This window comes from Hyperolius riggenbachi, chromosome 9 (assembly GCF_040937935.1).
Source record: "Hyperolius riggenbachi isolate aHypRig1 chromosome 9, aHypRig1.pri, whole genome shotgun sequence".
In the NCBI taxonomy this organism is placed as follows: domain Eukaryota; kingdom Metazoa; phylum Chordata; class Amphibia; order Anura; family Hyperoliidae; genus Hyperolius; species Hyperolius riggenbachi.
In genome coordinates, this window is record NC_090654.1 from 95,915,394 (window position 1) to 95,939,717 (window position 24,324).

The following is a 24,324-nucleotide window of genomic DNA, read 5'->3' on the forward strand; positions in this document are numbered from 1 at the left end:
TAGTCTATGATATCTGCAGATCCTCATACACACCTTGTTTAACAGACAGTGTGATCTTCTGCTGTAAGGTAATAGGACTGCCCTATCATATACTGTTCCCTCCCAATTTCCACGAGCAGCAGCCACCACTGTACAATTTGCCATCAAGCACACGGGTCTAATCAAGAACGGGATCAATTTTCAGATCAGTACTGCACAAAACCGGTCGTGTTATCAAGCGGTAGCAGATCACACATGCTGGAAATCATTCATTTGACCTGTCAATCTGATGGGAAACTGCATCCTGTTTACCAGGCATGAGAAGATCTGGCCTCAGATGTCCCCAATTCTCCGATTGCAGTCACATGATGCCCTGAATAAAGCTCTACATGCAGTGCCAGCTGTTGGAACAGGAAATGGCACTATTCTGATCTGCTGAACTCTGCAGGACAGGAATAAGGTTAGGTAAACACTGTGCTGGATCCGCAACAAGAGATCCAATTTGCAATGCGCGGTGTTCGTCCATATATGGTGTGCATGCATTGGTGTATGTCATAGCGTGCTTACTGACAAAGGACAGCAATGGAGACTTGATTTGAAAGGGTTGTGGGTGGGATTTTGATAGTTTTGTGATGTCCATTTTCCATTGAAAGCACTAGTACGTAGTCCATTTCTACAGACTATTATTGGGGCCATCGGCATACATGGCTTATGCAGTGTCCGGAAAAGTCGTGCAAGATAGGACTTAGCATTCGAGCAACAGAGACAGGGGATACATTGAAAATAGAATCTGCTGAAATTATATTTATATAGCATTACCATCTTCCATAGCTCTGTACATAGTACAAAACAAATAGTGGTGAGCACAGATACATGAGAGGTTCAAAACTATGTACAATCAGGACATCCAGCAATACAATTATATACATAGCTAATGTGTGGTTTGAGACATCAACAATAGTGGTACATGTTCATATGATATATTACATCAGAATAAGAAACACTAGGAGGACTTCTCTGCCCTTGCGTGTTTATCTGCTTTGCTCCGCTCCAGAAAACAGTCCAATTTTAGGTGTAAAATGCACTGCAAATGACTTTTTCCTCAGTAGCTGTCCCTTAGGCCTTGTTCACATTGTGTTCCAATCGTGTTAGCGCTCGGCGTTTTTTGACGCAATTTTTTTTGCCATTCCCGGCGCTTCGGTGGGCGGTGCGTTTGTTAAAAGCGCTTTTCTAAGCGCTTTTCCAGAGCGTTTTTTAAATTCACTCCCTGACGCAAGTCAGGAAGTGAACTCTTTGACCCGGAAAAGAATAAATACAATGTATTTATTCAGAAAAATGCAATAGCAATTGCTGCATAAAGCGATTTTGCGCGCATTTAGCATTTTTCCTATACCTTCCATTGAGGCGGATTCACCTCAAAAAAGGTACAGGCAGTGCTTTGCTGAGCGGATTGGAAACAAACTGCTCAGATGTGAACTCTCTAATAGGGAGTCATTGCACAAGCGTTTTTAGGGTGATTTTGAAAATCGCCTGCGCTTGAAAAAAGGGCAAAAACGCCCTTAGTGTGAACGAGCCCTTACAGTAGGTAGTATTAATTTGACAGCTCTGAACCTCCTACTGACAAGCTTTGGTCTAGTTCATTTCCTCATGTGAGAGTCTCAAAGTTTCTCTTAGGCCTAGTGCACACCAAAAACCGCTAGCAGATCCGCAAAACGCTAGCGTTTTTTGAAGTATTTTTCTTATTATTAAGCGTTTTGCGGTTTTGTGTAGCTTTTTTTGTGTAGCAGATTAGATATTGTTACAGTAAAGCTGTTACTGAACAGCTACTGTAACAAAAACGCCTGGAAAACCGCTCTGATCTGGCGTTTTATCAAGCATTTTGCGTTTTTCCTATACTTAACATTGGAGGCAGAAACACCTCCAAAATCCAAAAAATGCTGCAGCCCGGGATTATGTGTTTCTGCAAAACGCCTACCGCTCTGGTGTGCACCAGCCCATTGAAATACATTACCCAAGCGTTTCCACATCCGCAAGCGGTCCTAAAAACTCTACCAAAACCGCTCGGTGTGCACTAGGCCTTACTAAAGCTGAATTCAACTATAAGTTCTTTTTAGGCTTTTGCAGTGTGATCCTTCTCAAAAGCAGCCCATCCAAAGATGCTGGCGAACTTTGCCAGTGCCATCCAGGGAGTACTTTTGAAAATAATGAAGAAAGTCTAAGAATCCCCCGTAAGAAGATGGACTGGTCCAAAACTAGTCAGAAAGCGATTTGGAGTTGTCAGGTAAATACTGCTTTCCACATCTTATAAGTGCTGCTATACATGTGAACAAATGTATTTATATAGTATATAGTTTTCCATGAAAGTGGTCCTTTGAGGGTCCTGTATAGGGTGGGAGGGTCTATGTGACAGGCTAGGGAGAGTCGTGACAGGCTAGGTGGATCTCTTTGGTTGTCAGCTAGAAAACTGAGCTAGATGGACATCTTAGAACTTTCAAAGAGAAAACTATCTTAAACCTATAGAGAATACCACATTAGAGATAATATAGCACTTCTGTGGAAAGCGGATGTCAACAGTGCTATGCCAAACAGTATACAATTAGCCTTCTATTGCAAAGATAGCAGACAACAGTTTTACCTAGCAAACTTTTTCACAGATGCACCCAACCAAGCTGAGATCTTGAACTCCAATATCATACTACAAGCCTTATTATACGTACACACATGCAATGCACATTAGAAACAATGGTTCAGTCCTGTTCTCAGACAACATGATGGGCATACCTCTTTTTCAGACATGTACAGCTGGTCTCCCCTGATCACCACATATCGGTTCTTCCAGATCTCCCTGAAGATACCCTTTCCGCAGAACTTCCGAATCCAGCCCACTTTTTCCGGCTGGCTGGGTGGTTGGTTCCCATCAAGAGGGCCCTAGGCAACAAAGAGACAGATAAGACACATACATCTGAGGTATAGAACTCATCATAGACATCAGAGCAACGTGCAGTGCATCAGATGAGCATCTCATGCCTGTGGCACCAGCATAATCAAGAGTACATGTTCAGACAACCAACAGACATGCCTCTGGACAGTCCAATAGAGCCTGTGTGTCTCAGTGACTTTATATGAGGCATTACTGATCTCCTAGATTAGGTACAAGATTTCTTCTTTCAAAAACAACCCACAGTCTAATCAACAAATAGCCATCAAAACTTGCACTGTACAGTATATTCTATTGATGGAAGAAGGAGAAACCAAACCCACTAACTGGGCCTGTAAATAGTCCATTCACAACTCTCTTGCACCAAGGAATATTCCAAGAGTCTATAGATGAGGCCAAACATCTCACAGTGGGGTAGATTCACCAATCAGCATTATGTGCTAAAACATAGATCTTCACTCATTATTTTACGTGAGTGTCAGTTTATGTATCTTAAGTCTTAGGGCTCTTTCACATTAGAGAACGCGTTCATGAACCCGATTTTGTGCACGTGTTATGACCTACAGCGTGACGTCGGGAAATTGCGGTTTGATGCTGATCAGTGGAGCTAATTCTAATTCACGAAAAAATGACAGTGCTGGACGAATAAAAGCTCCTACATGCGTAACACTCTAGAATGCTTTGTCTAAGGTGAACGATAACATGAAAGTCAAATAGACTTTCATAAAGTTGAAGAGAAATCGAGAGCCCAATATGGTGTAGTATGTCAAAATTGATTGGATAAATGAAACAGTGAGATGGTAATACTCACAAACACGGGTTACCACCTAGGTAACCACTCATTAGGCAGGTGAGGAGATTAGACCTGTCCTCACTCAGGATTAAGAAGTCGCTCTCTGTAGATAGGAAGAAAGGGGGTAGATCACCCCTCCACCTGGGGTGGACTCAAATATATTGGTAGGTGAACAGAGGCGCCAGAAGGATAAAAGTACATAAAATGTTTAAAAAATTGCTGGGAGGAAGTGGTGGACTCGCCTCCGTTAAAGCAGAAACCAAGGAATGTAAATATATAGATATACACATTTATTGAAAATACCCCAAAGATGCAACGCGTTTCGCGGGCACAGCCCACTTCCTCAGGCAATAAGCAGGGGATAAACAGCAATTCAGTTATAGCAAGCAGAGCACCTCTGAGTTTGGAGAGCTGGCTAGAAATGTAGGGAGAGAGAGTCCGAGGGAGATTTAAAGGACACCTAAATGGAGAGGGCATATGGAGGCTGCCATATTTATTTCCTTTTAACAATACCAGTTGCCTGGCAGTCCTACTGATCTTCCTGGCTGCAGTAATGTTTGAAACCTGAAACAAGCATGGAGCTAATCCAGTCAGACTTAAGTCAGAGCACCTGATCTGCTGCATGCTTGTTCAGGGCCTATAGCTAAAAGTATTACGCTAGGTACACACGATACATTTTTTTTTCAGCTCGATTTTTCATCGATCATTTTTTACGGTCGATTCACCACTCGATTTTATCTTCCGCTCGTTTTTCTTCTCGTTTTCCATTCGGAAGAAATATCGGACATGACGGAATTTGTCTATCGGACCATCTATTGGATGCAAAAACGTATGGAGTGTACCTAGAATTACAGGCAGAGGATCAGCAGGGCAGCCAGGCAATTTGCATTGTTTTAAAGGAAATAAATATGTCAGCCTCCATACCCCTATCAGTTCAAGTCTCCTCTAAACTTTTGAATGGCAACTTAAAAAAACATAAATTATAAACAGAAGAAGGTACAAACTGTCATTTCCATTCAGTGACTAATGCAATGACACTTTATGGTGTTAAAACCCACATCCTGTCCAGAGTGTAAATCGCTGATGGGGAGGATCTGTCGAGAAAACAACAGGAAAGAAACATAGATGCTCAGTTGGACTTTACTGCTTATCCCTCTTTTTTTGTGTGGCTTTAGGTTCACTTTAAGTATAGAAATCTCTCCATCTCAAACAACAACAACAACAAAAAATAAAAAACTGTTTCTAAACATTTTACACCAAGAACTACAGATTTGACAAAGGCTTGGGCTTTTTCAGAGCTCGCTCACTAAACTTAATGAATCCCCTCACCCAAAGCATTATTGGTGACACTAGAAAATAGTAGCCTTGTTCTGGTGTTACCTAAAACTATGAGGGATTATGGTCATGTGACAGACACCAAAACATCGGCAGAGCTCGACTTCACAGGGGAACGCTCCAAGTTCCTAGTAGAGATGGTCAATAAAATAATCATAAAATTAAAAACAGCTATTAAAAGCTAATCATTTTGAGTTAATGGAAGTATTATGCAAACGTATTCAGCATAAACTTGCATAAAATTAGCATCAACTCAGGGTTAGGAATAAGTAGAACCAGGATTCAATACACACATTTAAAGGCTACTTACACACTAAGACGTTACGTTAGGTGCTACGTTAAGGTCGCATAACGTGCACCTAACGCAATGTATGGTGGTGCGGGAGAGGACGGTAGAGAGAGCCACGTTAGGCGGCTCTATCCGCATAAGTCCTCCCAGGGTAGCGCTGATTGGCCGGGGGGACCACGTGATGCGGAGCGAGACACTCCGCATCAGGTGGTCCCGCCGGCCAATCAGCGGCCGCCAGTGCAGTGCATATTAAGTAGCCATGTACGCGGCTACTGTAGCGGCATCTCCCCGCCTCCTCTCCGCCCCCCACTGAGCATGTGCAAACAGTCTAACGCGGCTAAAGCCGCTAGAATGCACAGCATGCTGCACTTTCACTACAACGTGCAGCGTTACATGTAACGCAACGTGGGCAGTGTGAACAGCCCACTTGTGTTACATTGCTGTGTGTTGGGGGAGCGTTACAGGCTGCACTAACATCCGCCTGTAACGTCCCTGTGTGGAAGCAGCCTAAAGGGTAGAAAGACCACCTGGGTGTGATGCTGTGCAACATTACTGTGGCCAAAGCAATGAACATCTGTACACTAGATATGATATAATGCGTAGCTCCAGTCCAAGATGTAGATGATATGCAGAAGAGCAGCATGAAAGGCATACCTAGAGTAACTAAGTGACTAAGCTCACAGTTCTTAAATGTACAGAGCTCTATTATTAAGTGCTTCTTATTATTAGTCTGGAGTACTAATGTAAATTTTACATTTAAAGAGATCTACTGAATATATCATACCTAAAGGGGGGATCATTGCAAAATAAAGGTATACAGAGGGGCTTACTAGTGGCATCTGCACGATAAACTTCCCCAGAAAACAGCAAGTCTGCTTCTAGGTATGCATACTGTATACTACCCCAACTCTTGTTTCCCCCTATTCCTTTAGATTGTGAGCTCACTAGGGCAGAGCTCTCTCACCCTTTTGTGACTTGGAATTTGTTATACATTTTATTCATCATGTTGCTTTTGTCACTGTCATTACCAATTCTGTATTTTTATGCAAATTCTGTATTTTTTTTATATTGGTGTATGCCATTGTATTATTTTGCAACCCATGTTTGCTTCTTACTTTGTACAGCGCTATAGAATATGTTGACACTTTTTAAATCAATAATAATAAAATCAGATTTATACTCTGGCTGGATGAAAGTATTTAATGGAAATAAGGGCTGGAGCACACCAAGCATTTTTGGTAGCGTTTTCAAAACCGCTGCCGCCTGTGAAAACAATTGGCTAATGTGTCTCAATGGGATGGTGCACACCAGCGGTTTTAAGTTTTTAGTAAACCGCAAACGTGACTCCTGCAGCATTTTTGCGTTTTGCAGAAGCGTTTCTGCCTCAATGTAAAGTATGGGAAAAGCTCAAACCGCTCTGAAAAATGCTATATCAGAGCGGTTTTCCAAGCGTTTTTGTTACAGTAGCTGTTCAGTAACAGCTTTACTGTAACAATATATGAAATCTGCTACACAAAAACGCTCCAAAAAACGCTAGGTATGTTTAGAAAACATCTCTATGTTTCAATCATTTTTATTGGGAATTTTCTTAATTTTACAACAAGGCCAATTGGCCAAACTCAGAAATCTCAATATTGTACATTATTTGTGTATACATCAATATAAACGTATATTGTGGATCTTAGTCATTATATAACAGAGATAACAGATACATGGTTATTAAAGAAATGAAATATTATTAACTATGAAACATAATTAGATGTTAACTTTCCGTTGGAGCAGATCTTTTGGGTAACTGGGGGACTAAAACCACCCTACTAAGTTCCCAAAAGTCGCATCCTTCTTACTCTTACCTAAGTAACACAGTCAATATTCCAGTGTAGACTGATATATATTCTTCAGCTATGAAAAAACCCTTCATTGAACACTTACTGTGTATAGGTTACTAACTAAACTAGACTAAACTAAACTAACATATATCACACTTCAGTGTCATGTGTTGTATTTTATTAATTGCTGAGACTTAAAATTAAATCAATGTCTGTCAAATGGCAATCAAGTAGCAGAGAGTACAAGAGAAACCTATATCTGTGAGAGGTTATGCATTATCAAATAGTTTAGTATTTGGTGATATCAGGGACCACAGACTTGCTCTAGCTAAAGCTCAGCACACACCATATAATCTTGGTTGTACAGATTTACCAAATCTATGTAGTATAAGGGCCAACAGATTGAAAATACCTTGAATGATTGATTGGATAAGCTCTTATACTACATGAAAGTGGTATGATTGAACAACCAAGATTGTATGGTGTGTGTTGAGCCTAAGAATGATCCAATATTTCCTGATTTGATAGCCCAGGTTTTTTCTGCTTGTAAATTGAATTCAACAGATTTTAGGACAATTTGTGGTATAAATTTGGATTTCCAATTTTCAGAGATTGTCATACTGGTAGCTATATAATCATATGATTATATAGCAACCTTTCCTTAGTAGGCAAGTCTACAGTTCCTATATGTAGTAAAGTCATTTGCGGCGGCAGATAAGCCAGACTCATTGGTAACTTTTTTAGAAGGTTCTCCACATCTTTCCAGAGTCTCTGGATCTTAGGACAGTCCCAGAAAATGTGCTCCAAGGAACCAGTTTGGCTACATTCTTTCCAGCATAATGGGGACGTTTTGGCAATTTTGTCTGGGGTGAGATACCATCTCCACATCATCTTTAATAAGTTTTCATAACGAGAGACACAGTGGGAAGATTTTTTTAAGGATTTAGTTGCCAATTCCCAATCTTCTTGTGATAAGTCAGTTTGAATAGAAAACCTTTCTAAACATGCCTAGAATCGCTCTGAAAATCGGCTTCAAAAACCTCTAGCGTTTTGCGGATCTGCTAGAGGTTTTTGGTGTGCACTGGCCCTCAGACTGTATGAAGTTAGGCAACACGGACCTTCAGACAGATCTGTCAAATACAATCCAATAGATAAAATGAGAGAATATGGCATGATCAAGTGATGTCAGGTCTGTGTGAGGGACCAGTGTCCCCTTCCCCAGATTTCCCAGAATCCTTTGTATAAACATACAGCCAATGTCAGGCCAATACTCTTTAATGTACTACACATGAGGGAGGCCCTGACAGAAACATCCACAGGCATTTCCTAATTACAGGTTTTTGCCTACGATAAAACTACAAGGACAGCTCTGACACGTTGTACGCCATTCTGCAGAGCCATCAATTTTAAGTGCATGCAAACTGGCAGCTTTCCCTATGTAAACTCCAGTGTGTAGGCAGAAGCCTTAAAAATACAACACAATTAGAATGTCATCAGCCTGCACAATGGGCTTCTTCCATATGGCTATATTCACATCAGCTATCATATCATTTCTGATTGCTGCTGCTAAACTTCACTTTTCCACATCTCACTGCTCATCATGCCACAGACCTGCAGAGACTCCCAGGAAAAAGCTGCCTCAGGCAGACTCTTACCTCATGTCAACCAATCAGACTCACCACAGCACTGATAAATGACAGCTGCAGAATAGAAGTGTGGATCCGATTGGCTGCGACAGGGCAGATCAGAATGACAATTCTGCTTCCAAACATTGAAAAATACGGCCTATAGAATTGCAAGCAGTGCCAACCAACTCCTACAACAAATACAATAAATAAAACTAAAAACACCTCCCTAAAAGTGGAATAAAAATAGTTGCAGTATGTTTATTGCTTAAATAAATCAAAGTGCCCTCTCTCGGAAGATATAGTAGAGGTACACAGAGTAATGCAAAACAGGTACAAGAAGTGCACAGGAGCCTACCCAGAAGAGCTTGCAGTCTATGAGGTTTACCAGTGGCTCTTAAAATGTTCTATATGCACAACTACATGAGCAACTGAAAGATGAACTGTCAGTATTACAAGCAAATTCCAACTGGCATTTTACATCTGCAAGTTAGAGAAGAAAATGGAGAATATTACTGATTTATAAGCAGATAGATCACCTTCCAAGTCAGGAACCAAATGACTGTATAAATGAATGAATAACCACACAATGAAATTCTACACATATCACACTGCATGGCCATCAATCTAAATATTAGTAGTAGTAGTAGTAGTATTTATATAGTGCTGACATCTTTTTCTGCAGCGCTTTACAGAGTACATAGTCATGTCACTGACTGTCTCTCAGAGGAGCTAACAATCTTATCCCTATTATAGTCATATGTCCATAAGGCCAATATGAGGGGGAAACCAAGTAACATGTATATAGATGGGATCTATGGAGGAAAAATAAGCGGCACTTCAGTAAAATACTTCATTTTATGAGATAGCAAGTATTTTGGAAAAGGATAGCAGGAAATACAAAGCCCAGAGATCTGTTCTACAATTCAGAACCCCCCCCCCCCCCCCCCCCCCATCCCTGTGTGCACATATGCCTGAGCTACATTGCTTTTGTATCTATTACACAGACTAGCTTTCACTAAGCAGTGAATGGAGTGCAGCTGTTGGCAATGCAGGCAGCTAAGATTACACTGCACAGACAGCAATCCCTGCTCAGTCAACCCCCCTCCCCAACATGGTGGTACCCCCACTCTGTTCTCCAGCTCACCCTCTTGGTTGAGATGTTCTTCTTCATGCTAGAGTCCGGGCTCCTGGCTGCAGGATGAGAGGGGCCCAGGCTGTCTGAGTGCAGAGACAGGGAAAGAGCTGCTTGTCTGTGTCTCCAGCCCTCTGCTGCTGCTGCTCTCTGATCCTCCTGTGTGCAGTGCTGCTGCTTCTGTTCTGCAGATCACACAGCACAGATCTGCTTTCACTAAGTCCAGCCAAGCCTCTTTAGCAGCACACAGACCTGTCCACACACTGTGTCACACAGCCCCCTCTCTGCTGCCTGCTTCCCTCCTCTGTTCAGTAGCTCCATCTATGGTGAGCCACCGTGATGTAAGATCAGAATACAGAGCACATTACATTGCAACACGTGAGGAAGCTTCCTCCTTTGTTTCTGATTATTCCCCCTCCTTCTCGCCCTCCCTGTCTCTGGAATAGAAGGAAGGGGGGCAGAATGTAGGAGGAGATGGGGGTGATTGTGTAATGCACTTAGGCCCCCTCATGCTTGCAGACACCTAGGATGACTAGTCAGTCACCCCCATCACTACTGACCCCCCTCCACCCTCTCTCCCCTCCATCCAGCCCAGGCTTTTATGCCTACAGCCTCATACACACTAAGATACTCATCGTTTGAAACAACCGAAGAAAGACAATTCTACAATAAAGCACAGAAGATGTCAAGCAATGTGATGAGAGAAGACTGCAACCGATTGCTGAATGATTGTAAACCGATTTGATAAACGATCCTTGCGTAGCGGGAGGTGCCAAAGACTTGTCGGACGCAGCGTACGCTCTGTACGATGATGAACGATTATCTTCTGAAGTGCTCTATCAGGTTGGTCGTTCAAAATCCCCGAGCACCATCAGGGATCTTGCGTTTAGCTTTCCCTTAAGACGTCATTTGTGCTTATGATTTTCAACACAAATCTAAAAGACGAGTCGGTCATTTATAATTATATTATATTTTTCGGCAATAATTTTCATGAACCCTTCCATAGCTACAAATGGCATAGCTCCTTTCATGCTATGCCCGTTGCGATAAGATTGCAACGCTGGTGAAAAGTCACATGGCTCGTTAGAAGTGCGATGCGATGCTTAAAGCATACAGGCATACATGAAAAAAGGTGCCTGGAAGAAGGCGCAGGGGATTGCTGCTAGTAGAATATCACTAAAATAAGCTATATTGTACTGCTGGATTCCGATAGTAAAATATCAGTAATGTTTACTGATATTTTACTATGGCTGGACCTAACCCTACTCTCACGTAGAACCCCCTCCAATGCCTAAACCTATGATCCCTTGGTGGTGCCTAACCCTAAGACCCCGCCCCCCAGTGGTGCCTAACCCTAAGACCCCTCCCCCCCCATGGTGCCTAACCCTAAGACCCCTCCCCCCCATGGTGCCTAACCCTAACCTCCCATGGCACCTAACCCTACCGCCTCTAAAGCTTAATACCCCTCTGCTGCAAAGCTGCAATATGTGGCTAAGAAGGTACATTTCTGCACTCAGAGGCACCCAATAGAATCGCTTGTGTAAATGCAAATTGCTGAATTAGTGGGCGCTATGCAATGCCGCAATTTGCATTTGTGCAAGCCCCCAGCGCCCGTGATTCTATCAGGCCCTGAAATGTACCTTTGTCTGCCCCTGATTGTGCGCTGGAATTTACCGCAAATCTTTGCCGCATATAGTGGCCGTTATAAATGCCAGAATTTGCAGCGAAGAAGATACATTTCGGCACCCCGGAGCCGCCCGATAGCAGCCGCCTCCGTGCACCTAAATTTCTGCTCTTTGCCGCATATCGCAGCTTTTATAACAAGAGCCTATGGCGGTGCAGGTTCTTTCATAAGGGCTTCTGCACCCTTTTTTCCCAATTTGAGCATGCAATACCATTGAAAGTTTGCTTCACTGCCACTGTAAAGCGCAGGTTGCACATTATCCCGACAGAACCCACAGCACAGATAATGCGCCAATATTAATGTACCGTAGACATATAATTGCATTGCGCTGAGATGCAAATATATTGACCAATGTGATGGAATGCAACAGACAGTGTGAAAGGAAAGCCAAGAAAAAAAAAGGAGCGCTTTATGGTGCATTAACTTTTTATTACTGATAAAAAGGATAAAAGATTGCACTTACAAGATGTAAATGTTATTTAAAGGAATACTGTAGGGGGGGGGGTCGGGGGAAAATGAGTTGAACTTACCCGGGGCTTCTAATGGTCCCCCACAGACATCCTGTGCCCGCGCAGCCACCGATGCTCCGGCCCCGCCTCTGGTTCACTTCTGGAATTTCAGACTTTAAAGTCTGAAAACCACTGCGCCTGCGTTGCCGTGTCCTCACTACCGCTAATGTCACCAGGAGTGTACTGCGCAGGCACAGACCATACTGGGTTTTGTGCTATACACTCCTGGTGACATCAGCGGGAGCGAGGACACGGCAACGCAGGCACAGTTGTTTTTCGACTTTAAAGTCTGAAATTCCAGAAGTGAACCGAAGGCGGGGCCGGAGCATTGGTGAGTGGCTGCGCGGGCACAGGATGTCTGCGGGGGACCTTTAGAAGCCCGGGTAAGTTCAACTCATTTTCCCCCGACCCCCCTACAGTATTCCTTTAAAGCATAGCGCCCAACATTAGGGCAGTGAGGAATCCCTTCTCTCTTCTCCTCTCTCCATCCAAGTCCCTTATCTGTGGCCAGTAGCAGGGATGTCGAGATGTATCTCAGACCATCGGAGTGGGGTGATTGGGTCCTCATTCACAGTGCTTGCAGCATCATGACGTGTTTCAGCGTATGTACGACTTCATCAGATGATGCTGCAAGAGCGATGGGGTCTTCCAAACAGGATGCGGGAAGGAAAAAGATTGATGAGTAGAGTATGTGGGAAGTGAGTATGACCTGTGTATGTTTATTCTGACTTGTTTTTTGGTTCAAGTTTGCTTTAACAACCTGTACAGACAGCACTCGTTGCATAGAGAGGGGAGCAGGGGAGACAGACAGCACATGGGCAAGCAGCTTCGGGTGGAACACGAAAAGCAGAAACACAATGCATTTGCTCATCGCTTGTCATGTACCAATCCTGTGACAATTCTCATAGGTCAGTAAATGATGTTGGGGTGGGGGCAGCCTGTGTACACATTGAATTCTGGGCTGAAACTGTGCCAAACAACTGTCTCAATGATTGAAGATTGTCTAGCTTCCATATGAGGCTTTAGCTAAATTAGACCTGTGTGTCCAGCATCTGTATAGAAGGGTTTTGTTGTGCAGACGGCTGTCTAATGGCCCATACTCACGGGCGAGAAATGTGGCCTGTCGCCAGCACACGTGAGCGTGTGGGCGACAGGCCGGCGACAGCTTCTCGCCAGGTCCCTCCGCGTACACACGCGGAAGAGGGACCAGCGGCAAGGCGGAAGCTGTCGCTGACGTTCCTCCTCCCCCCGCCGGAAGCTCCATGTACCTACATGGAGGTTGCTGTCGCTAGTCCGCGTACTCACGCGGACTAGCGACAGTTGCGGCGGGGGGGCAGCGGCGACTGTCGCCATGCGATTGAAAGTTTCAATCGCATGGCGACATGAGCGGCGGGCGACAGTTCGGGGTGCGCGCGTGTGCGACGGCCCATACTCACGGGCGACCTGTCGCCGCAACACGCGCGCGCCGCGTGTTGAGGCGACAAAAGTCCCTCGTGAGTATGGGCCATAAGTGTGCAGAGGTCACAGAAGAACAGGACAATCAGATTTTTGTTTCTTCCTCACTTTTGTGGTACAAATCAACAGAATATTGTTCTGCGGATCATTTGACTGAATCTTAAAACCCTCACAGAATGTTAGTGTGCGGATCCTCTGTAAGTTTAACGCTCTAGTTCTGATTCTGATATAAAAAGAAAACTGAACGGGACACAGATGGGCCTACTTTGTGTTTTTGTGGCATTATAGTAGACTCACCTTCAGAGCCCGCCAGACCTTAAAGCATTCATGTCAAACTCTGGCCCGCGGGCCAAATCTGACCCGCAGAGCCCTGAAATTTGTCCCTCCAGTAGTTTCCCCACTTTGCATTATGTTTGGCCCTCCCTAGACCACCAGGAAAGCTACATTCGAGGTGAAGCCCTAGAACACCAAGGAAACCATGAGGAATGGAGGGGGAAAGATCTAGACACCAGAGAATTGTATAAGGGAGGAAGAGGACCACTAAACACCAGGGAACTGTATGGAGAGGAAATAGGGCCAATAGACACCAGTGAATTGTATATGGGAGGGAAAACCACTAAACACCACAGAAGTGTATAGGGGAGGGCCATTAGATACCAGGGAACTGCAGAGGGGAAGGAGGACCAATAGATACCAAGGAACAGTATAGGAAAGGGAGGAGAACCACTAGATACCAGGGAACTGTATAGGGGAGGGAGGAGAGCCTTTAGACACCAGGGAACTTTATAAAAGAGGAAGGTAGCGATTTGCTTTTGAGGTTAGCTGACTTGGTCAATTTCAATTCAATCTTAATTCAGTTCAATTTCAGCCCACTTTGTATTTGAATTTGACACCCCTGCCTTAAAGGAAATGTCCTAGCCAGGGCCGGGCTGAGGCAGAGGCGAGAGAGACTCGAGCCTCAGGGCGCAGTGTAGGAGGCGGCGCACAACTCACTCAGCCATTTTTCCTCTATTGCTTTTGAAGCAGAGAGAAATAAGAAAAGGGGATACAAGGCAGTGACTGCAAGCTAGATAACTAGAGATTAAGGTGTTAGGGGCCCTGGGGCGCCTGTTAGTCTAATAGCAATCAGTGTGTGGTGGCTGGTGGGGGAGGCATGGAGGAGCGCACTTTGGTGTCTCAGCCTTGTCTCAGTCTTGGGTGATGGAGGACTTTGTCCCGGCTTTGGTCCTGGCTCCTAAAAAAAAATAAAAAAAAAATATGACATCTACTTACCTGGGGCTTCCTCCAGCCCCTGACAGCGGATATGTCCTTCGTTCACGAAGGCGACTGCGCCAGGTTGGGATCATCTGCGCCTGCACGAGGGCCGCTCCACTTCTTGTCCACGTGCTCTGGAGTGTACTGCACAGGCACAGAACTACTGCGCCGTACACTCCAGACCAAGTGGACATGGAAGCGGATCTGGGGCGAGGGACATATCAGCTGCCAGGGGCTGGAGGAAGCCCCGGGTAAGTAGATGTCAATTTTTTTAGGGGAGCTCGGACATTTCCTAAGAGAAAGTAGACAGAACAATGCAAGACGTAAACAGTAATAGTCTTCTACATTGGGCTTCAAGCAAGGCTCCTGACATTACCAGAGGACTGTACATTAGGCCCAGTTTACACTGGCGATAAAAAATGGTCAGTTCGCAGAACAGATCGAAACAGATGCAAAATGATTCAACTATAACCTATGGATCTGTTCACATACGTCTGTTTGAACGGATCCTTTATGCACAATCTGCTGAATGGACCGCAAGTTTTTTTCTGCAGCAATTTTTCCGGACCGATGTGCCCAATGGAACGGAAACTGATCCTGAAGCCCTGCATTGTGGGCAATGAGAAAATGGAATGTTTCTTCACACTAGTGATGAAACGGACCTGTCTAAGGGGCAAAATCCACTTTGGAGTGAGGGTCTGTGGGAGATGTATGGAAACGGAATGGAAGCAGCTGAACTTCTCAGCTCTTTCTGCTTCTCCTTACAGCTCAGTTTCGCAGTTTGCGAATGCTTACTAAATGCATCTGACAAGGAAATGTAAACAGAAGATCAAGTTATCCTCTCTTCGGATGCAGTCAGATGCTTTCCACTGATGAACAAAGTGCTGTGATTACACAAAATAATCAACAGTGTCCTAATGGATACAGTGGTTTGCAAAAATATTCGGCCCCCTTGAAGTTTTCCACATTTTGTCACATTACTGCCACAAACATGAATCAATTTTATTGGAATTCCACATGAAAGACCAATACAAAGTGGTGTACACATGAGAAGTGGAACAAAAATCATAATGACTAAATAGAGTGCACCTGTGTGTAATCTAATGTCAATACTAATACAGCTGCTCTGTGACGGCCTCAGAGGTTGTCTAAGAGAATATTGGGAGCAACAACACCATGAAGTCCAAAGAACACACCAGACAGGTCAGGGATAAAGTTATTGAGAAATTTAAAGCAGGCTTAGGCTACAACAGAGCACTGTTCAAGCGATCATTCAGAAATGGAAAGAGTAGGGCACAACTGTAAACCTACCAAGACAAGGCCGTCCACCTAAACTCACAGGCCGAACAAGGAGAGCGCTGATCAGAAATGCAGTCAAGAGGCCCATGGTGACTCTGGATGAGCTGCAGAGATCAGGTGGGGGAATCTGTCCATAGGACAACTATTAGTCGTGCACTGCACAAAGTTGACCTTTATGGAAGAGTGGCAAAAAGAAAGCCATTGTTAACAGAAAAGCATAAGAAGTCCCATTTGCAGTTTGCCACAAGCCATGTGGGGGACACAGCAAACATGTGGAAGGTGCTCTGGTCAGATGAGACCAAAATGGAACTTTTTGGCCAAAATGCAAAACGCTATGTGTAGCGGAAAACTAACACTGCACATCACTCTGCACACACCATCCCCACTGTCAAATATGGTGGTGGCAGCATCTTTTGGGGGTGCTTCTCTTCACCAGGGACAGGGAAGCTGGTCAGAGTTGATGGGAAGATAGATGGAGCCAAATAGAGGCAATCTTAGATGAAAACCTCTTGGAGTTAGCAAAAGACTTGAGACTGGGGCGGAGGTTCACCTTCTAGCGAGACAACGACCCTAAACATAAAGCCAGGGCAACAATGGAATGGTTTAAAACAAAACAAAACATATCTATGTGTTAGAAAGGCCCAGTCAAAGTCCAGATCTAAATCCAATCAAGAATCTTTGGCAAGATCTGAAAACTGCTGTCCATCTAATCTGACTGAGCTGGAGCTGTTTTGTAAAGAAAAATGGGCAAGGATTTCAGTCTCTAGATGTGCAAAGCTGGTAGAGACATACCCTAAAAGACTGATAGCTGTAATTGCAGCAAAAGGTGGTTCTACAAAGTATTGACTCAGGGGGATGAATAATTACGCACACCCCACTTTGCAGTTATTGATTTGTAAAAAATGTTTCAAATCATGTATGATTTTCATTCCACTTCTCACGTGTACACCACTTTGTATTGGTCTTTCATGTGAAGTTCCAATAAAATTGATTCATGTTTGTGGCAGTAATATGAAAAAATGTGAAAAACTCAAGGGGGTCGAATACTTTTGCAAACCACTGTAAATATAATAAACCGTGGTGCGCTGGTCAATAACACGTGTATGTAATGCAAAACCAAAACAATCCTTATTTTCACCGCCCTCAAAGTCTATAACGGGGAAAAGGGTATACAGTTGTCACCATCCATATAGGGTTCCACATGGGGAACACAAACCAGACCAATACTGTTCTAAGTAGGCCAGTAAACTGCTTCTTCGTCTCAGACCATCACATTGTTTATGCACATACAGTGGTGTGCAAAAGTATTCGACCCCCTTGAAGTTTTCCACATTTTGTCACATTACTGCCACAAACATAAATCAATGTTATTGGAATTCCATGTGAAAGACCAATACAAAGTGGTGTACACGTGAGAAGTGGAATGACAATCATACATGGTTCCAAATATAAAAAAAACCTGCAAAGTGGGGTGTGTGTAATTATTCAGCCCCGAGTCATTACTTTGTAGAACCACCATTTGCTGCAATTACAGCTGCCAGTCTTTTAGGGTATGTCTCTAACAGCTTTGCACATCTAGAGACTGAAATCCTTGCCCATTCTTCTTTGCAAAACAGCTCCAGCTCAGTCAGATTAGATGGACAGCGTTTGTGAACAGCAGTTTTCAGATCTTGCCACAGATTCTCGATTGGATTTAGATCTGGACTTTGACTGGGCCATTCTAACACATGGATATGTTGTGTTTTAAACCATTCCATTGTTGCCCGCCCTGGTTTTAGGTTTAGGGTCTTTGTCCTGCTGGAAGGTGAACCTCTGCCCCAGTCTCAAGTCTTTTGCTAACTCCAAGAGGTTTTCTTCCAAGATTGCCCTGTATTTGGCTCCATCTATCTTCCCATCAACTCTGACCAGCTTCCCTGTCCCTGCTGAAGAGAAGCACCCCCAGAGCATGATGCTGCCACCACCATATTTGACAGTGTGTGCAGAGTGATGTGCAGTGTTAGTTTTCCGCTACACATAGCGTTTTGCATTTTGGCCAAAAAGTTCCATTTTGGTCTTATCTGACCAGAGCACCTTCTTCCACATGTTTGCTGTGTCTCCCACATGGCTTGTGGCAAACTGCAAACGGGACTTCTTATGCTTTTCTGTTAACAATGGCTTTCTTCCTGCCACTCTTCCATAAAGGTCAACTTTGTGCAGTGCATGACTAATAGTTGTCCTATGGACAGATTCCCCCACCTGAGCTGTAGATCTCTGCAGCTCTTCCAGAGTCACCATGGGCCTCTTGACTGCATTTCTGTTCAGCGCTCTCCTTGTTCGGCCTGTGAGTTTAGGTGGACGGCCTTGTCTTGGTAGGTTTACAGTTGTGCCATACTCCTTCCATTTCTGAATGGTCACTTCAACAGTGCTCCATGGGATGTTCAAGGCTTTGGAAATATTTTTGTAGCCTAAGCCTGCTTTAAATGTCTCAATAACTTTATCCCTGACCTGTCTGGTGTGTTCTTTGTACTTCATGGTGTTGTTGCTCCCCAATATTCTCTTAGACAACATCTGAGGCCATCACAGAGCAGCTGTATTTGTACTGACATTAGATTACACACAGGTGCACTCTATTTAGTCATTAGCACTCATCAGGCAATGTCTATGGGCAACTGACTGCACTCAGACCAAACAGGGCTGAATAATTACGCACTACCCACTTTGCAGATATTTATTTGTAAAAAATGTTTGGAATCATGTATGATTTTCGATCCACTTCTCATGTGTACACCACTTTGTATTAGTCTTTCACATGGAATTCCAATAAAATTGATTCATGATTGTGGCAGTAATGTGACAAAATGTGGAAAACTTCAAGCGGGCCAAATACTTTTGCAAACCACTGTAGAAGAGAGAAAAACAAGAAGGCTCATAACGTAACCGGTTACTGATATTAACACCTCCGCCATACCAGTGTGAACCAAACGCTTTCACCACACTGTCCTCTGTGCAGGGAGACACACCCCCTGTGCACCGCACTCACCCAGCAATCAGTATTGGTCTGGTTTGTGTACCCCATGTGGAACCCTATATGGATGGCGACATTAACTGTATACCCTTTTCACCGTTATAGACTTTGAGCACAGTCAAAATAAGGATTGTTTAAGTGCTGTGTTTAAAGGGGAACTGAAGAGAAAGGTATATGGAGGTTGCCATGTTTATTTCCTTTTAAGCAATACCAGTTGCCTGGCAGCCCTGCTGATCCTCTGCCTCTTATACTATTAGCCATAGCCCCTGAACAAGCATGCAGCAGATCAGGTGTTTCAGACTTTAAAGTCAGATCTGACAAGACGAGCTGCATGCTTGTTTCTAGTGTTATTCAGATACTACTGCAGGGAAATAGACCAGCAGGGCTGCCAGGCAACTGGTATTGATTAAAAGGAAATAAATATGGCAGCCTCCGTATACCTCTTACTTCACTTCCTCTTTAACTGAATGCTGTTCTGCTACAATTTTTAGATTTGTAGATTTTATGCTGTAAATCTTATTTAAATAACATGTTTCAAGCAGGATTTAGGATGATTTCATCATCTTTCACAAATAAGTATGTCCTACAATATTAATGATGAGGAACACTGTACCTACATAATGGGAATATTAAAGCTTCCACCGCTGGTTTTTTTTTTATAACTGTCTTGTTCCCTACCCTAGCATTACTTATCCTATGACTCCACTCATTTATGAATCAGGGACCCACTACAAGCAAGACGGTCGGTAGGTTCTTTCATTTGTCATTTGCTTGCATACTTACTCCAGTGGGCTAGTAGATACAGATAGTAAAGCCAGTAAGCCACAATATCAGAAAAAACAGCTGGGGATCTTGCAACCTAACAAATTATGAAGCCTTTTAATAAAGGTGGTGACCGTAAAGCAAGGACCCAATTCCCCCACCTGTTCCCCGAATTAAGTCCTCTACTCCCCACAACCTCCCAGATGTTCACCCGATTTAATAACACTGGCTTCACCCACTCCTGCCGCAATGGTACCTATGATGACAGCTGAGTTCTGTGGACTGGACAGAAGCTAAATTAATTGGCTCCTTACCCTGTGGTCACTGTAAGCCAATCACAGGGTCAGAATTGTGAAAAGTTCTTTGGTCTGAGCATGGATTTCATAAAATGTATAAAATCTCCACCCGAGGGAGATTCGTAATTGGTGTGGGCCATTGGGATTTGCAATCATTACTTACGTTTGGGGGGTGATACCTAGCCTCCCCCCTCCCCCCCCCATCTGTATGTGATCTGCCATTTTCTTGATCCAGAGTGGAAGCTCCCGCAGTGGTAGCACACATCTCTGGCCTTCAATGCAAGTACATCTCCCAGCCCCCTGAAGGTTAGTGATGCGTGCCACCCACCCAAAGGCCTACACCATTTTCCATCTGAGGAGGTTTGTTTTATATATTTTATGAAAACCATGCACAGATCCCAGGCTTTTGCCTGCCGTTTTTTATATTATTTTTTTTACATGCCCTGCGGTGCCAAGTTTTTTTGAGCCTGCCTGAGGATGCGGTCAGTGCTACAGCGCTCCTTGGCGGTAGAAGAGAGCTGATCCTGCGTTTAGATCAGGTAAATATCAAATTGCTCCCTGCGCCGCTCTGCATTAGGCAGCCTGAATATACCCAGCTAAAGCAGCTCTGCCACCAGGATTTATAATTACCCGAGGCCTCCTTCAGCCCCCTTTAGGTCTGTCTGGTCCCTCCCCGTCTCCCTGGGCTGCTCAATGCCCCGCTGGATGGCCAGGTACTTCCGTTCAGGAAAGGGCCGAAGAGCCTGAAAGGGGCTGGAAGAAGCCACAGGTAAGTATAAATCCTGAGACACTATTCGTCTCAGGTACACTTTAAATGATATGAATTGAGTGGGACTGCTAACAGGTTAAGAGGGTTGTGTGGCTTAGTACTGAAGTGGTTAAATGACTGCCACTTTTAAAGGATCACCACTTTAATATGTTGATCACCATATATTAGTGAAGATCATCATATCTATAAAGGGAGGATCAGCCTAAAGCTAATAATCGCCACATTAGGGTAATAATGATCTGTGGCGTAGCTACAGGGGATGCGCAGATTGCAACTGCATTAGAGTCCCTAGTTCTGAGAGGCTTGCATGGGGCCCTCCTCTACTTGCTGCATTAGCGGTTTATTGGTGCTGTACTGGTAATGATCACAATTTTTATAGGCTTTGAGTAGAGGTAATCATTAACAAACCATTCATTTTCCTCTGCTTAAGCCCCGTCTACACCATAAGAGGTTGTAGCGATCCGGCGGCTCGATTAGCCGCCGGATCGCCTCCTGCGCGTACCCGCCGCATCCCCGCTCGCCGCGCGTGCGCCGCATTCGATTCCCCGCTCGTCCCCGCCGGCGCCGCTTATCTTCTGCTCGATTCCCTGCCATTGTCCCCTAGCGGGGAGCGAGCAGGGAATCGGCGGAAGCAAGATCCGTCCTGTCGGATCTTATCAATCGAGCCGCATCAGCGGCTCGATTGATAAGGATCATCGGAGCCTCATCTACCCGTGTAGATGAGGCTTTACATCTCTCTCACAGTGGCTGTCAATAGGAAGCCAGATGTTGCAGTCTTTATCATGCAATTATTATGCATACAGTGCTGGGGGAAAGTGAGGCCTTGTGTACAATTTGCCATGGGGCCCGTGGGCTGTATAGTTTTGCCGCTGATGAAAAACAATCAAGCACAAATTGTAAAAACAAACAAAAACAGATTGTTTGTTTATAAATAAGATGACCTTAACCTCCTTAGCGGTAACCCCAAGTCAGGCTCGGGGCGTAAATCAGCAGCTCAGAGTGGTAACCCCGAGCTGGATTCATGGGAGGTGTGAAATATGTAGGGCAGCAGCAGATGTATCTAGCGGTATGATTTTTAGGGTCTAAAAGTCTGGGGTCTAAAATGTGCTATAAAATACCTTTCCATGGATTGCTTTTAGGGATAAATGAAATACTGAGAATCCCTTATGAAGAGATGTACTAGTCAAAAACTTGTCAGTTCTGTCAGATTTCTACTAACTACTGTAAGTGACTGCAACATAGGATAAAACTAATTTATAGCTCATTTTACTCTGGAAGATACACACTACTTATTTGTATGTGTTTACATGCATTTTCAATTTCACAATTTTTCACTATAGTGGTCATTTAGAGGGGCAATCTGATTTTAACAACCAAAAAACAAAGAAGAAACAATCTATCAGCAGATTGCCACTTTATAAATAGGACCCCACATCCAGCAATAGAGTTCCTATAGTTCCGCCGAAACAGACTGACTAAGTTGCTCTGAAGTTCTGGATTTATACAAATCACGTATATTCCTTTCCCAGGAACAGATAAAAAGAGCCATTTCCCCCCCCTGGGACCAGGAATAAGGTGGTCTTCTGGTAAACAAGAGTCACAGACGTGGGAACGCTGAGCAGCAGGAAAGGTCTGCCCTGCAGACGTCAACAACACCAGCCATAAGGAGAGAAATTCCCAGCTGGCTGACCAATCAGCATGCAGGGCTGTGTGGAGGATCAGCATCAGCACCCAACGTCACTGCAATTCTGGAGGGACTGGAGCATCCCCCTATACATCTGCATTATTCACCGGTGACTCAATGTTCTATAGAAAGCAAGCTACACAAGAGCATTGATTCCTCTGCAGTATATTCCTGCTGTATTTAATTGGATGTACACAAACACACACTGATATCGATGTATAACCACTTCTAATACATTTATAGAATCAGATTGCAGTTTCTGTGCTAGCAAGTGGAGATGTTGCTGTTTTTGTTAATAAAGAACTGCTTTTTGAAAATTGGCAACCTGCGTACGACTGCTTGGGGGTAAGTCCACCACTACCTCTTTTTAACATTTTTATAGTATTTTACTCCATCTGGCATCTCCGTATATTCGAACCCAATCATCATTAAAGAGGAAATGGCTCAGCTTTCTACCCAAATATCCAAATTGTTTGGTGACGAGAGAGAAAAGACTGGAATAGATCAGTACCCAAAAACTCCTCCTGGGTGTCATCTGTCTCCTGCCCAAACTGCTAGCTCCCATAGTGTTGAGGTTGACAGAGGAAAAACAATGTTGCCAAACCGCCTGTGTCTGTAGTGTTGATTTGCTGGAAATTATCTCCAAGACTTTTCTGTTCTTAATCATAAGTGATGGTGACTATCAGGAAAATTTTAAGTTAATCTTATCCCATCACACTTTTTTCCTGTAATCTTGGGCAAGCCTTGCATTCGGGCCCACAACTTACCTCATAGGTGGCCTCAAACTAGACCCTTCTTCTAGATGTTTTTTTTTTTTTTAACAAGAACTGGGTCATTGCATAAATGACTGCCCGATCAAATGAATTTACCCTCTCTCAGATCCTGAACTCAAAGCTCTAACAGACTAGATCTACAAAGATCTAAGTAAAAGTTCCATCAGACCTTCAGGGTGTTCTTTAGTGGAAAAACAAATACAGATTTGCGAGGCCTTGCATAGTTTATTCAGACCTACCCGTATACACACTTACATATAAGCCAGCCCGCGTATTAGCCAAGATACCCACTTTTCCTTTAGAAACCACAAAAAAAAGTGATTGGCTCGCATATAAGCCCCCTCCCTAGTATAGCCCACTCCACGGTAGCCAGATGTTCCCCCAGTACAAGTCAGCACCCCTCCCCATAGCCAGAAGTGCCCCAAGGATGATAGTTGTGTCTCAAGAAGCCACTAGATGGCGTTATCGATATAAGGCATCGATTGCCACACAGGAAGAATCCCCGAACACTGCACCACTGACATGCTTGCACCTCCACTCCACAAGCCTGGAACACAGATAGTCTTGAGCAGCACACTCTGCACACCATGTGGATTGGGGGCACGGACACGGCAGGGAGCCAGCTGGCAAGAGCAGGATCACTATTGCAAGATCGTTACGCTCCTCTGCCATTAACAAAGTCTGCTCCACCATCCATTCTGCTCAACTGACTCGCATATAAACCGAGGGAGTAACTAAAAATTAGGCTTATACGTGAGTATATACCGTAAATAAAATTACAGTCAAAACCCATTATCCCTTGTCACTCATGTCTGATCTGTTCCAGCAGCTTAGGTCTGCAAGTAACTTCACCATGCTAGCACCAAATGGGAGCCTACAACCTAGTCCACATTCAAGTGGGCAATGCATGGA

At 44.1% G+C, this 24,324-nt stretch overlaps 1 protein-coding gene across 1 annotated transcript in view; it reads right to left on the minus strand.

Annotated features, from left to right (window-relative positions):
- PLEKHO1 (pleckstrin homology domain containing O1) overlaps positions 1-10,242 on the minus strand; it is a 99,193-nt gene extending 88,951 nt beyond the window's left edge. The window contains exons 1-2 of the mRNA XM_068253229.1: positions 9,936-10,242; positions 2,761-2,907 (exon numbers count right to left, since the gene is read on the minus strand). Of these exons, the coding sequence (XP_068109330.1) occupies positions 2,761-2,907; positions 9,936-9,962 (174 nt within the window). The 5' untranslated portion in view covers positions 9,963-10,242. The remainder of the gene's footprint in view (positions 1-2,760; positions 2,908-9,935) is intronic.
- Between the last annotated feature and the right edge of the window lie 14,082 nt (positions 10,243-24,324).